General features: G+C 39.8%; 1 protein-coding gene across 2 annotated transcripts in view; it reads left to right on the top strand.

The window, feature by feature from the left end:
* The window catches only part of NELL1 (neural EGFL like 1), a 938,548-nt gene that overhangs the window by 579,112 nt on the left and 344,782 nt on the right, over positions 1–14,654 (top strand). For both annotated transcript variants that reach the window (XM_050755386.1, XM_050755385.1), the window contains exon 14: positions 4,186–4,308. In XM_050755386.1, coding sequence (XP_050611343.1) covers positions 4,186–4,308 — 123 coding nt within the window. The remainder of the gene's footprint in view (positions 1–4,185; positions 4,309–14,654) is intronic.

The raw sequence follows: 14,654 nt of genomic DNA, 5'->3' as shown, positions 1-14,654 counted from the left end.
GACTATTATTTTTTTTAAAGTAGGTTTTCTATGCCATTTCCCATCTTTTCTTCTTATAACTTCCAAACTTCACATATTTATTTACTTAATGGTGGCCCATATGTCCTTTTAGGCTTAATTTATTATTTTAAAATGTCTTCTTATTTTTGTCTGAGTTTCTTCAAAAGAGCTGTCTTCAAGTTTAAAAATTATTCTGCTTGAAACTAGCCTGTTATTGAAGTTCTCAATTAAAGTTTTATTTCATTCATTGAATTGTTCTGTTTCAAGATTTCTCTGATTTTGTTTTGTGATATCTATCTCTTTGTTGAATATCTCATTCAAATCATGCAGTCTTTCTGATTTTGTTGAAATGTCTGTGTTCTCTTATATCTTAATGAATTTCCTTAAGATCATCATTTTGAATTCATTTTCAGTCATTTCTTAGACTTCATTTGCTTTTGTGTGTTGGCTCCCTCCGTCCTGGGGTAACGTTTCTATGTCCGTCTCATGTCATGATGCTGCAGCCTTCTGGGTATATGTGATGGGATGGCAGCAAGACCCCAGGAATATGGACATACAGTGACTATTGGATCCTAGGAATGGATACATTCTGGTGGCAACTCTGCTCTTCAAATGGTATTGTGCTTCAGCATCCTGGATCCAGGGGAGTAGAAAGGACTCAGCATGTTTTCCCTCTCTGGAAGTATGAAGTTGTTTGGATTCCAAATGCTCCCTATGCTGGGATCAGGGCCTTTAAGGGCTATGAAGCTCTTCTGTAGCTAGAATTGCTGGTGTCCATGGTGGGAATATGGCTGCTGGCAATCTCCCACTTTCTTTTTTCCCACAATAGGAGTCCCTCTTGACTTGAAACTAATTGATACCAGGTGCTTTGCGTTCCTTTCTATAATGCCTTTTTAAGTTTCTGAACCTTAGAAGGTCTTCATAACTTTTCTACTGAATCCCAGCATTTTTCCTTAAATATGCTCTGTTTGATTTGTGGTTATCTACTGGTTGTTGTGGTCCTTTGTTGGGGAGGTGAGTGCTGGACACCTCTAATTAATCATCTTGATAACATCTGTCTTAATTCAACTGTAACCACCATCCTATGATTAAGTCTACCCGCAAGTAATTGTAGCAGCAATATTAGTAGAATTAGCAGTAGTAGTAGTAGCAGCAGCAGCGGCAGCAGCAGCAGCAGCGACCATCACATACCTAACACTTATGGAGCACTTACCGGCTGTAATATACTGTAGTAAGTTTTCTACCTATATTAATTAATTTAGTTCTCAAAACAATCCCAAGTGATAGGTTCTATCATTTTCCACATTTTACCATGAGGAATCTAAGACAGAGAGGTTGGGTAACTTACTTGAGTACACTTAGCTTGTAATTGGCAAACCAGGATCTTCTAATCTAGGCCGGTGGCTTTGGAGTTCATACTCTTAACCTAAATGCCAGTCCATCTTTCACAAGCACTTGTCCTATCTTTTGCAGCATCCTTAGTATCCTGAAAGGAATGTGATATTTATAGAAGAAAACTATATTTTCTTTGGCTGTCTCTATTAAACACAGTGTTGAAGATGCTGGTAATTTTGAAAACTTGGGCATGACTAAAGAAAATGAAATGTGGAAGTTCTATAGCCTTTGTTCTTTGGGAATAGGTCATCTGTTCTCAGTAAGTATGTAGGAGATCTCAGTAGGAATTGAGGGCTAGAATACAGGAAGACAGTTCATTGTTTGCATTATGATATCATTTCCACATGTCATGGTTTAGTTTCAGCCACATCCAAATTAATTTCCAACTGCTCAGTGACATGTTTGTTCATTAGTATCTACATTCACAATCTGAGTTTTTCTACTTACCAGTTCTATGATCTTGGGAAAGTTATTCTATAAAGTACTTTTGTCTAAGTTTCTTCATTGTAAAATCAGCAGACTTACTTCATTTACTTGTCGGGAGAATTAAATGGTATAATATGTGTAAAATATTGACTTCAGTGCTTGGCATTCTCTAGATTCAATAACATTATGTAAGGTATTAATATGAGCAGCTCTAATTGAGAAACCTTGACCATTCGTGAAAGATTATTTCAAATACTACCTTTTGTGAGAGGGCTTTTCTCTTCCTTCCGTTAGAAGGAATTTCTTCCCTCCAATGAACTCTCGATCTAGCTTATCTTTATTCCTCTTATCTAGCATGACCACACATGCTAGTTTGCCTGGGTCATTCTGAGTTACGCTTGTTATCCCAGTGTAATTATAAGTGGAGCACCCTTTCATTCTAAAATATGTTCCATTTGTATGATAAAATATAAGGTCAACTACTTATAACTGTTATCACTTCTCTTCTGTGTTCCAGTTAGTTACCCCTATTAAAATGTTCAGGCTAGCAGAGACCATATCTACTCATCATTGTATTCCCAGTACAGACCATAATCACTATTTATTAAATGAATTTAAAGAAGGAGACTGAAAACTCTTGGAATATAAGTCTGAATTCTTAGACTTTTTAATGTTTCTAACATTGTCTGGTAGTGCACCTGCACATACTAGGTACTTGATAGGTTTGTAAATTCGAGTGGACATGCACAGGGGTATACTATTTCTGCAGTGTGCTGGAGATGACTTGAGCACAGACTTGAGGTGTGCCCTCAGGAATCTTATCTTCTTTTCTCACTGTTTGCTAACCTGTGCACATTTCTTGCTGACAGTTGGGTTGGTCTTAAGGCCTAAATAAAATATTTTTTTTTAGCAAATCCCAAGTATTAAATCAATAATCAGATGCAGGTGTGTGCCCTACCTCTGTTGTGTGTGTGTGATGAAAAACAGTCCTATTTTGCAGGATTTAACTTTTCTCATTACTGGACCCCTGTTAGGAAATTTAAAATAAAAATAAATGAAGATTGATGATATTTCAAATGATTGGTACATTGGTTGTACAATTCACTTAACAAACTATATTGAATTTTTTGTTTTGCTCCAATTAGTGTTATTTCCTTGAGGTGTCTAGCTGGAATTTCTATTCTTGTTTTATAACTATTTGTGATTCGAATGGCCCTACTGGATTTTTCTTCTTAAAATTTGTGAGAAATTATACTAGCAGATGTTAAAAAGGAATAAAGGATGTAAACTTTGCCATATTGTTTATTTATAGAGGAGTCATTTGGGTAACTCCATAAACTTGCTGAGTGTGAGAGGAAATTATAGTTATCTATGAAACCTTAGTTTCTAACTTGGAATCTTTTCATCTGTTTTGTAGAGTTAGATCAGTTTCTCTCCATGTCTTGTGGATCAAGGATGCCACAGCTATCTGAATATATATAACCCATATCACTACACGGCAGGCAGCTATGCAGAGGTTAGATCTGAACCCTATGAACGTGGGCTATATGGAAAATTAGAGCTAAACTGCTGAAGGCCCTTAAACAGAGGCCTCAGAGTAAATCCTTTTCCTACTCTCAGCACAATCCTGTGCTTGCCAGCCTTCCCTGTGACCAGTGGTACTCCTTTGAAAATTTTGTTGGGAAATTCTCCTTTGCTAGGCTATATTCACCAGCCTTCCTCTTCAGTTTTATCCTCTTTGTTCTAAATAAGCCATGGAATCTCTAATATAGGTTTGCCCCGCCCCGCCCCTCCCCTCCCCTTCCCTTCCCTTCCCTTCCCTTCTCTTTTTTGTAACCTGAGGAGAAGGTTTCCAATTGTGGACATTTTTCAGTATTGTGGACGTTCTAGGCCGGCTAGTTCATTGTTTTGAGCAGTCCTGCACATCGTACAATGCTTAGCAGCATTCCTGGCCTTTATTCCCTAGATTTCAGTATCACCTCCTGTTCCCAATAATGGCAACCAAAAATACCCCCTGACATATCAAATGTTTGTAGGGTGAGGCAGTGCAAAATTCCCCCTATTGAGAGCCATTACCTTGGAATCTCTGAAAACCTTTTCAGAAGGTAAAAGAAACAACGGCCTTAGCGCAGCACTTACCAATTGTGTGACTTCTCTGACACTGTTTCTTTACCTGCAAAGTAGGGATAATAGCATCTTTCTTTCAGAGTTTAGATTTCAACAGGAACTTTTAGGCACATAGTAAGGTAGTGACATGTGGTAGTCACTGTCATTCTTATTTGGTGAATTCCAGCTACATTTCCCAATACCAGTAATTCCAACTTAAGAAAAGGTGTTTCTCTTTCTCTCTCACCCTGGAAACAGAACACGATGAATGTGGCAGCGGCCAGCACAACTGTGACGAGAATGCCATCTGCACCAACACTGTCCAGGGACACAGCTGCACCTGCAAACCGGGCTACGTGGGGAATGGGACCATCTGCAGAGGTAGGCTTACCGCCTTAGGGGTGAGTTGTGAGCAGCCATTCTGCCTGGGCTCTTGGCACTCGTGTGTCGGACCTTCTTGGTAACTCTTGGTGGAACACAGCCAGGGGTCCTGCTCCTGGTTTATCAACTGGCAAGGGTACTATGCATCAGGGAAAAAGAAAAAGGCTTTAGATTTAGCTTTTGAGTTGAAAGAAAAAGGTATAGGTGTGGGTCAGGGGCACAGTTACATAACTTGATGGCTCTGTTCAGCTTTGCCTCTTGGCGTGGGTTTGTGAGGGAAGCTTCGATTGTGGATGTGGGCTTTTCTTTCCTGTGAGCTTTCCCCGAAGAGCAAGTGGACACTGTTTCTCTCCACACTTGAGGTACCTGCTTGGGTAGGAAACTTACAGTTTTAGCCTTGCTCAGTGTCTTGCAGCAATTTATCAATTCAGAGGCCAGTGCTCTGGCTTCCCTTAGCATTTAGAATAAAATTAAAATTCCTCCTTCTGGCTTATGAGGGCATTCAGCATCTGGTCCCTGGCTCCTCACAGCTGACACCTCTCTTTCCTCTCACCCTCAATCCCTTTGCCTCAGCCTACTGGGTCCCTGTTATTCCTTCAGCATTGCTGTTGCCTCAGCCTCAATGCTCATTTCTTTCATGTCTCTACTCAAATGTCCCCGCATCACAGAAATGTTCTTTGATCACCCTATCTAAAATAGCACCTTAGTACTTCTTAGCCCACACCATGCTTGATTTTTTTCTTCACAAACACAACCTGACAGAACATTACATGTGTATGTGTTTGCTTGTCTCTGTGTTATCTGCCTCCCCACTAGGATGTAAGCTCCATGACAGTGAATACTTGATATTGTCCCCCCATTGTCTCTGGCATTTAGAGTGGTGCCTTGCACACAGTAGGTGCTTGTTTACTATGTGTTAACTCACCAAATCACCAAAGAGGAAAGGCACAATCATAATGAAAAAATAGGCAACATTAACAAGAAAACAAAAGACATCCTATGAGGTAGGTATTATTATCCTCATTTTAGAAGTGATAAAATTGAGACACAGAGAGGTTAAGTAACTTGCCCAAAGATACATAGTAAACACATTGTCAGTATTCCTCTGCAGGGATGAAATGCTGGTAATGAGTGAAAAATAATTTACAGTGACTAAGTCACTATATTTATGGATTGGATTGGGGAGGAATTTTAAAAGATTGATTTTATTCTGTGTTGGTTAAGGTGAGGTAAGCAGAAAGCCTAATACATGACTATCAGTGTAAATTGGTAAAACTCTTTCTTTTTAAACAGCAATTTGACAAAATTTATCAACATTCAAAGTATGTATTCTATTGATTCCATCAATTTTACCTCTTGAAATTCATTCTAAAAAAGCACAGGTTCATGAAGGGGGGGAAATGTATGTAGAGTGTTTTTTTTTTTTTCTTTTCAGCACTGTTTATATTCACTGAAAACTGGAGACAACCAAAATATCCATCAGTCTTGGAATGATTACATTTATTTTGGCATATTCATTTTATAGAGTAGAATGCTGTAGTTTAAAACTCTAAACATTTGTATGTACACACATGCACACACACAAACACATACACATACATGTCACATTGAAAGATACCCTACATATTTTTGAGAAAAAAAATAAAATCAAGTTCAGAGCAATATAGTGTCATCAAATATCTAAGTTAATATTTATAAATATCTATATACATATTTATGTAAATAAATAAAGACTGGAAACATGCAAACTAGTCACCTTATTACCCAGGGGTGTGTGAAAAAAGAAAATTCACTTATTGCTATGAATTCTATATTATTTGCATTTCTTCCTATGGTCTTTTATACGTGAATATTCATGTGTATTTTTTCTAAAGTACCCTGAAGCAAATAAACTAGTGCTCAGCCTTTGTAAAAGGCTAAGGAAATTTCCAAAGCAAAACAAGAAAACAAAAACGTTAATGTAATTCCATGGATTATCAAGCCCACTGCTGGTAACTGCATGCTAGTGCTATAAATCTGAGGAGCAACATAGGGATTTTAATGCACTTTTTTCAGAATTATGTTACCTCATAAAATAATATTAATTGCCCTTGTCCTATGAGTTTGTATTTGCCAAGTCCTCTCTTGCCATTGTGATAAGTGGTGGTTTCACCTTTGTAGAATTTTCTAAGTCCAGCTGTGAAAAAATATGAGTGCAAATAATGTTCCTGGTGTCCGCAGACTGTGAGGGGAAACATATCTTCCCTTGAAAGTTATGAATTAGGGAAAATAATTTTCTTAAAGACATTCTCTTAATCAATTGTGTCGACCTCAGTAAGGAAAAGTCTTGTGTTTTATAAATGCTACATGGGAAAGCAATGTGGTGTAGTTGAACAATTGGATAAAGAGCTTGTACTCTATACCTGCTTTCACTACTGGTACTTTGCACCTGCTTTCATTATTGGGGAATTGTAACTTTTATGTTTTTACATATTACATATTAAAATTTGGTTAGGGCTGGGTGTGGTGGCTCACGCCTGTAATCCCAGCGCTTTGGGAGGCCAAGGTGGGTGGATCACCTGAGGTCAGGAGTTCCAGACTAGCCTGGCCAACACAACGAAACCCTACCTCTACTAAAAAACAAAAAACAAAATAAAAACAAAAATTAGCTGGGCATTGTGTGCACCTGTAATCCCAGCTACTGGGGAGGCTGAGGCATGAGAATCTCTCGAACCTGGGAGGCAGAGGTTGCAGTGAGCCGAGATCATGCCACTGCACTCCAGCCTGGGGACAGAGCAAGACTCCATCTCAAAAAAAAAAAAAAAAAAAAAATATATATATATATATATATATATATATATATATATATATATGTAGCTAGCTAGCTAGCTAGTTAGATGGATAGATAGATAGATTAGTATTACTTTCCCTATTTATCTAACAGTATTGAGAGGTGACAATGTGCTAGCAACCCTCACTCTCAGCGCCTCCTTGGCCTGGGCGTCCACTCTGGCTGCACTTGAGGAGCCCTTCAGCCTGCCACGGCACTGTGGGAGCCCTTCTCTGGGCTGGCGGAGGCCGGAGCCTCCTCCCTCTGCTTGCAGGGAGGTGTGGAAGAAGAGGCACAGGCGGGAACTGGGGCTGCGCTCGCTGCGCTGGCAGGCCAGTGTGAGTTCAGGTAGGTAGGCCCCGGGGAGGGCCAGGCGGGTCCCGCACACGGAGTGGCCTGCTGGCGCTGCAGGTCCAGGGCAGTGAGGGGCTTAGCACCCATGCCAGCAGCTGTGGAGGTTGACCCGGGTCCCCCAGCAGTGCCGGCCTGCCGGCACTGCACTCAAATTCTCGCCAGGCCTTAGCTGCCTCGCCATGGGGCAGGGCTCAGGACCTGCAGCCTGCCATGTCTGAACTCCCCACCCCGTGGTGGGCTCCTGCACGGCCTGAGCCTCTCCTATGGGCGCCGCCCCCTGCTCTGTGGCACCTGGTCCCATCGACCCCCCAAGGGCTGAGTAGTGCAGGCGCGGCTCCGGACTGGTGGGCAGCTCCTCTGCAGCCCCACTGCAGGATGCACTGGGTGAAGCCAGCTGGGCTCCTGAGCCGATGGGGACTTGGAGAACTTTTATATCTAGCCAGAGGATTGTGTGTGTACCAATCAGCACTCTTTATCTAGCTAACCTAGTGGGACTTGGAGAACTTACCTGTCTAGAACTGTGTCTAGCTCAAGGATTGTAAATGCACCAAGCAGCACTCTGTGTCTAGCTCAAGGTTTGTAAATACACCAATCGGTACTCTGTATCTAGCTAACTCTGTGTCTAGCTAACCTAGCGGTGACTTAGAGAACTTTTCTGTCTAGCACTCTGTGTCTAGCTCAAGGATTATAAACGCACCAATGAGCCCTCTGTCAAAACGGACCAATCAGCTCTCTGTAAAATGGACCAATCAGCAGGATGTGGGTGGGGCCAGATAAGGGAAAAAAAGCAGGCTGCCTGAGCCAGCGGTGGCAACGCAGGCAGGTCTCCTTCCACTCTGTGGAAGCTTTGTTCTTTCACTCTTTTGCAACAAATCTTGCTGCTGCTCACTCTTTGGGTCCACGCTGACTTTATGAGCTGTAACACCGTGAAGGTCTGCGGTTTCACTCCTGCAGCCAGCGAGACCACGAACACACCGGGAAGAATGAACAACTCCAGACGCACTGCCTTTATGAGCTGTACCACTCACCGCCAAGGTCTGCAGCTTCACTCCTGACAGCGAGACCACGAACCCACCAGAAGAAAGTAGCTCAAGACACATCTGAACGTCTGAAGGAACAAACTCCGGACACACCATCTTTAAGAACTGTAACACTCACTGCAAGGGTGTGCAGCTTCCTTCTTGAAGTCAGTGAGACCAAGAACCCACCAATTCCGGAAGCAGTATTATTGCATAGAATCACTAAGGGAGTATATATTTGGTGTTTTAAACTATAAAATGCTAAACAAACTAAAGACTAGTATTAGTCTTATAATAAAGAAGAAGGAAGAGGAGGAGGAGGATGTCAGTTTATGGCCTTCTGCCTGAGATAACCAATTTGGGTCTCCATTTCAGGGCATACATTTTATAGTTAACTTTGCCACCTGTAACTGAAACATTTACAGTGGGAGTTGGACAAGAATAACCAGACAACTTTTTCATGTTTACATTTTGTTTGTTTGAGACAGAGTCTTGCTCTGTCACCCAGACTGGAGTGCAGTGGCTTGATCTCAGCTCGCTCTAACCTCCACTCCTGGCTTCAATTGATTATCTTGCCTCAGCTACTGAGTAGCTGGGATTGCAGATGTGCCCCCACCACACCCAGCTAATTTTTGTATTTTTAATAGAGATGGGGTTTTACCACATTGGCCAGACTGGTTTCCGACTCCTGACCTCAAGTGATTTGCGTGCCTCAGCTTCCCACAGGACTGGGATTACAGGCATGAGGCACTGCTCTCAGCGGAACTAAATCACGTCATTCTGCCTCAGCCTCCGGAGTAGCTGGGACTACAGGCACCTGCCACCACGCCCGGCTAATTTTTTTCTGTATTTTTAGTAGAGACAGGGTTTCACCGTGTTCCTGAGGATGGTCTCAATCTCCTGACGTCGTGATCCACCCACCTCGGCCTCCCAAAGTGCTGGGATTACAGGCGTGAACCACAGTGCCCGGCCAACTAAGTCTTTTTAAGTGTTAAATATAGAAAAGCTTTTCTAGATAGACATGATATTGTTCATAGACTTGACTAAATCTGGTTAGAGGTAAACAGTTAACGTGCCTTTTAATAAGCATTACATAAGACAGCAGTTTCTAGAACAATACTAATTGGTGTGAATTCTCTCAGATGGGCTTCTGTGGTGGTTGATGCCCATGTAAGGCGTCTTTTCTTCTTTTGGATGGAAAATACTTGTTCAGCTACAAAAACTCTCACTAAGTATGTGAAGACACCTTGATGTATGTGTTCGTATATGTTATCTCATTTAGTTCCCACCATCATCTTGAGAAGTTGATGCCGTTATTCTATTTCACAAGTAAATTTTAAGTAAGACATAGTTGAATCTGATTTAACTCAACTAGTAGAACTGCTTTTAGTTTTTTTCCCTCCCTTTCCTTTTTCCTCCCCCTTTTCCTTCTCTTTTTCTTTCCTCTTCCTCCCTTGGCTGTTTATCATTTAACTCTCTCTCACACACATTGTATTCTAACTAGAAACTATAGAGAAAATAGAAAGGGAAGACAGTGTACAATGACAATCTAGAATTTTTTTAAAAATTGCTCACATACTTAATAAATAGACTAAAGTCATTCTGAAACTATGCAATATGTTTTGCTCAATATTTTGGCATTTGAGTTTAAATGGACAAAACGCTTGCAAACAGTTTCAAGTCAGATTTGCATTACCTGACATGAAGGTTAGTCTTATCAGCTGCAGAGCATTTATCTGCTTTCCCAGTCCTGCATTAATGCCAACACAGAAAGTGAGCTTTAACGAGGCAGTTGTCAATATGCAGCTGATAGACTAAGTCTTCTCTCTTACCTGTCATTAGTTCTGGATAGAATGTGGTGATCTTTGAAAGCATTCTTGTCTTAATGGCTGATAATATTGACATTTATTTATAAAACATTCAGTGAGTGTGAATTCTGTGTCTGGGTACCAAAAGAGCAAAATCAAGTCAGACAAGGCCCTGGGGATTTCACCATTTAGTGTTGGAGAAAGATTTGAACAAATTCTTCCAACCCAACAGAACATTTACAAAATGGTATTATCTTGTGTGAAAGGGGATTGTAAAGAAATTACTCAAAATACAGAGCTATGCGAAAAGCATATGCATTAGTTAGGATTCCTTTGGTTGCAAGTAATAGAAATCCACTGGCAAACTGGCTCTGTAATTTGCAGAACCCAGAGAAAAATGCAAGCATGGGCTCCTTGTTTGAAAAGCAGGAAAAACTTGCTAATTAAAGATATTGAAATACAAAGCTTTAAATTTTTTCCCATGATCTTTCTCTTCTCCTGTCATAGAGTTTTGTATTTGCTATTGAATATTGCTCCCTTAGGCGTGGGGATATTTTGGGGATGAATGTTAACCCTATAGGAGCTTCAGTCCCATCTCGCCACTTGGTACATTCATGTAGCCCACCAACTTTGGGGTTTCTCACTCCCTGACCAGTGTACTATGATTGGGCCTAGGACAGGGAAATTGAGTCAAGTACCTCCCCTTCTCTCAAGAAATCTTCAAACCAACTTTAATATTGACTACCTTTCAAATAAAATCACTACAATAAAATTCAGGTCACTGTAGAAACTCCAGGAACATAGGGGAAATCTTTATTCTAAGGCTCTTCAGATTCCTGTAGTTCTCTGAAACCATTCATTATGAGTATGTTTGCATTGAGTGCATGTGCAGACAAGCTGCTTCCTGGAAATTTCTGTTTGATGAGTTGCTGGATAATCCGTGTACAAGGAAAACACAGAAAGGCAGAAACAGAAGGCCAGAGGTTTGATATAGACAGAAAGATTAATGTGACAGATCATGCTAAAGATGTAAACACAGTCCTGAATTAAATAAGTCAAACAGACATCTCACATGTACAAAGATGATTTTCAGAGGCTCACAGGCAATATGAGAGAAAGGGAGAGGGAGAGGGAGAATAGAAAGGTAAGTTGTTATACTAAGGTATCACCAAGGATAATAAACTATATAAACTACTGGATTGTGAATCAGAGAAGATGAAATTTGCGGAGTTTGAAGAAAGCAAGAGGAATAGGAAGCCTTTGGCAAAAGTACTTACAACACTCTAGACATAGTTTTGAAACGTGGTTAATGTAATGAGGAAGAATTCGGGAAGGTGCCAGTCTAAAATTCTGCCCTTAGGTGCCTTTATTTAGACCAAATATTGGAAAGAATGTTGAGGGCCAAGACTGTCTGATATCAGGGGATGGTTTGGCTCGATTAGGGTCAGGTCCATTTGTAAAAACACATTCATATTGAAAATCAGGGGAGGATTTTGAGCATATTTCTAAGAGTGCTCTTCTGGTTATAGAGCAATTTCATAACAGTTTAAGAAAGGATTTGAGACTGTACCCCACATAGGATTGATGTATAAAGTCGGAAAGTAGATAGATGAGAGGTGGCTTAAGGTCAGACTCAATCAGTCAGAAGAATCTTTGCAGCAAGTGCTCATTGTAATTAGAGCCAGTTAAAATTTCCCACCTACAGAGGCTGATGGAGCGGGGAGGTATACCTTTGGTAGTGTTTAAGCTTCTCTTAAGTGTCATATTGAAATAATTGGACCAGGTGATGTTACTATAAGAAATTTGACTTTCAGATTTCTTTAGAGCTATTGGATGATTTGACCATAAATCATAAGCATAAAGACAAGATTGATGTGAACATGGATGACAAAAATCCCTTTTAGTTAAGTTTAATCAGTTATCACAAAGTGCTCTTAACACAGGGATACGAATTTTTAACATACAGTGGTAAGAATTAGTTTGTCAAGAGTATGCAGAACCTTAATGTCATGCTTAAATGGGTATAGACTGAAGGAGTGGGCTACAGAATGATGGAAAAAACATGCATTTTTTTCTCTTAATGTATTTTCTTTTGAATGAAGTCTAAACTTATTAGCAAAGCACTCAAGGCCCTGTGACATGTGGTCCCATATGGATAGTTTGAACCTCATCTCTTGTGATATCATCTTTCCCCATTACCTTGCCAGTCACACCTGAGAGTTAACTGATCATTTTCCCAACAGACCAGGCCAGATGGATGATTTCATGGCCCTTTTCCTTCTCCTTGGGATCATTTATTATACTGGAGTGCATTATTCTATCCTCTCTTCTTCCAATTGAAATCCTATTCATCCCTCACAGTCCAGCTCAAATCCCATTTTTCCTTGATCTACTGAGTCAGAATAAATTGTTCTCTCAGTTTTGCTTGTAGTATTCAATGTATTAATGTCTTGCTAAACTTAGCTGTTTATATTTCAGCCTTTGCCACACCTTATGCATAATGGGTGCTCAGTAAATACATAGATGCAAAATGAGAATTGGCCAGTTGATTTAATGCAAATCAACTCTGCTCTTGTAGCTTGGTGTATTACTGCAGAATCTACACCATTATTCTGAAAAATCGAAGAAAAATTAAAATTGTGAAGTAAACTTTTATGTAATATGTATTTTAATGTTTTGAAAAATCATCAGTGGACCTGTTATTTAAGTTCAAAGACACTGTCTGTTGCCTACAGAAAATTTAGTCTATTTTATGTTTAATGCCTATAGATACTGAAAGTCCTATAGACACTGAATATAGTCATAACAGAAATGATCAAATCCTTTGGCCTAATTTGAGAGGCAATAATTAGGCTAAGTCTAGCTTCCTTTTTGCATAATATCTATTTTAAAATCTTACTTATTGACCCTTTTTAGACTCATTCAGTTATTCTGCAATTATATTGTGAGCTGGGTTTAGAGCTGGGAGGTACTGCTGGACAGTCAAGGCAACAGAGAGACACGACAAGTTACTAAACACATATTAAGAAATAAAAGAAGGCCTGCCAGCTACCAAGCAGAAACATACTTTTGCCCATAGTTTGCCTTTTGAAGAAAGGCTAGTGTAAACAAAGTTTTACTACATGACTTAGGGACTGTAGATTGGCCATTTCACATCCTTCAAATCTGTAAAACACCTATGGGCTGATTTTTACTGATATATTGGCCAAATATTTTATTATAGCTTTTTACCTCTTTTCCTGAGATCTGTTATGATACAGCCTTCAGCTATTAATATATTTCTTGTCCATGGGAACCTAGAATTAGTCCCCAGAAGGGAAAGGCACAGGACTATGGCTGAGCCACCCTGCTCATTCTCCAGAACATTCAAATTGGGCAACTACCTGTACCTTGAGACTATAGGATCTGCAATCATGTTATCAAGGTAGAAAGAAACAACATACATTTTGTGTAATTCTCCTTGTTACCTAGTTTTGTATAGTACCCCGGGCATTTAATTTTCTGATTAAGTCTCTTTGGGATGATCAACATTCTAAGATATTCAAGGCTCTTTACAAAAGGACTCGAAAACATTGTTCTAGATTTAATTTCAAGTAAGTACCCCCTTTCCACAAAACTGAATGAGTCTTTCTTTCTTACATGTGCCTCTTCTCTTTAGCTTTATAATTCTATCTTTTTTCTCTTCTTAAAATGCCCATCTATAATATCATTAATTGTTTTTACTTGCTGGAATGAATTTATAAATCAAGGCAATCATCATAGAAATTATTGAACAAATATTCATTGTGTGCTTATGATGAGCCAGGCACTATGCTAGGCTATCTAATTGGAAAAAGACAAAGGTAATCCAATGATCAGACTATAGTCTGAATGGAACTAAACCTCTCTGAAGCATTTAAAATCATCAATCCTTCCTTTTATTCTGTAAACATTTTATTTCAGAGATGCTCATATTCTCCTGGGTTTCCTTCTGTCTCAGGTACCTCCTTTGATTATTTGATGGATTCTTACTAGTCAGTAAATGCTGTACTGGCTCAACATTTCCTCTCTCTTTTTGTTTGCCTAGGTAATTGTATCCAAATATAATGGATTTAAATGGCATCTATATGCTAATGACTATTAAATTTATATCTTCAGCCCCAACCTCTTCTCTGATTTCTTCAGAGTCACGTAATCAGTCATCTACTTGAAATGTCCACTTGGATCCCTTAAAGGTATCTCAAACCTAGCACAACCAAACAGAATCCTTGATTCCTTCTACACATAGTAGATTTCTCACTTATACTTCTTTCCCATCGTAGACAATGGGATTACCATTGACTAGGATTTGCTCAGATAAAACAATCTAAGTATTTT

This window comes from Macaca thibetana, chromosome 14 (assembly GCF_024542745.1).
Source record: "Macaca thibetana thibetana isolate TM-01 chromosome 14, ASM2454274v1, whole genome shotgun sequence".
Taxonomy (NCBI): Eukaryota; Metazoa; Chordata; class Mammalia; order Primates; family Cercopithecidae; genus Macaca; species Macaca thibetana.
This window is presented reverse-complemented; position numbering and strand designations above follow the sequence as displayed.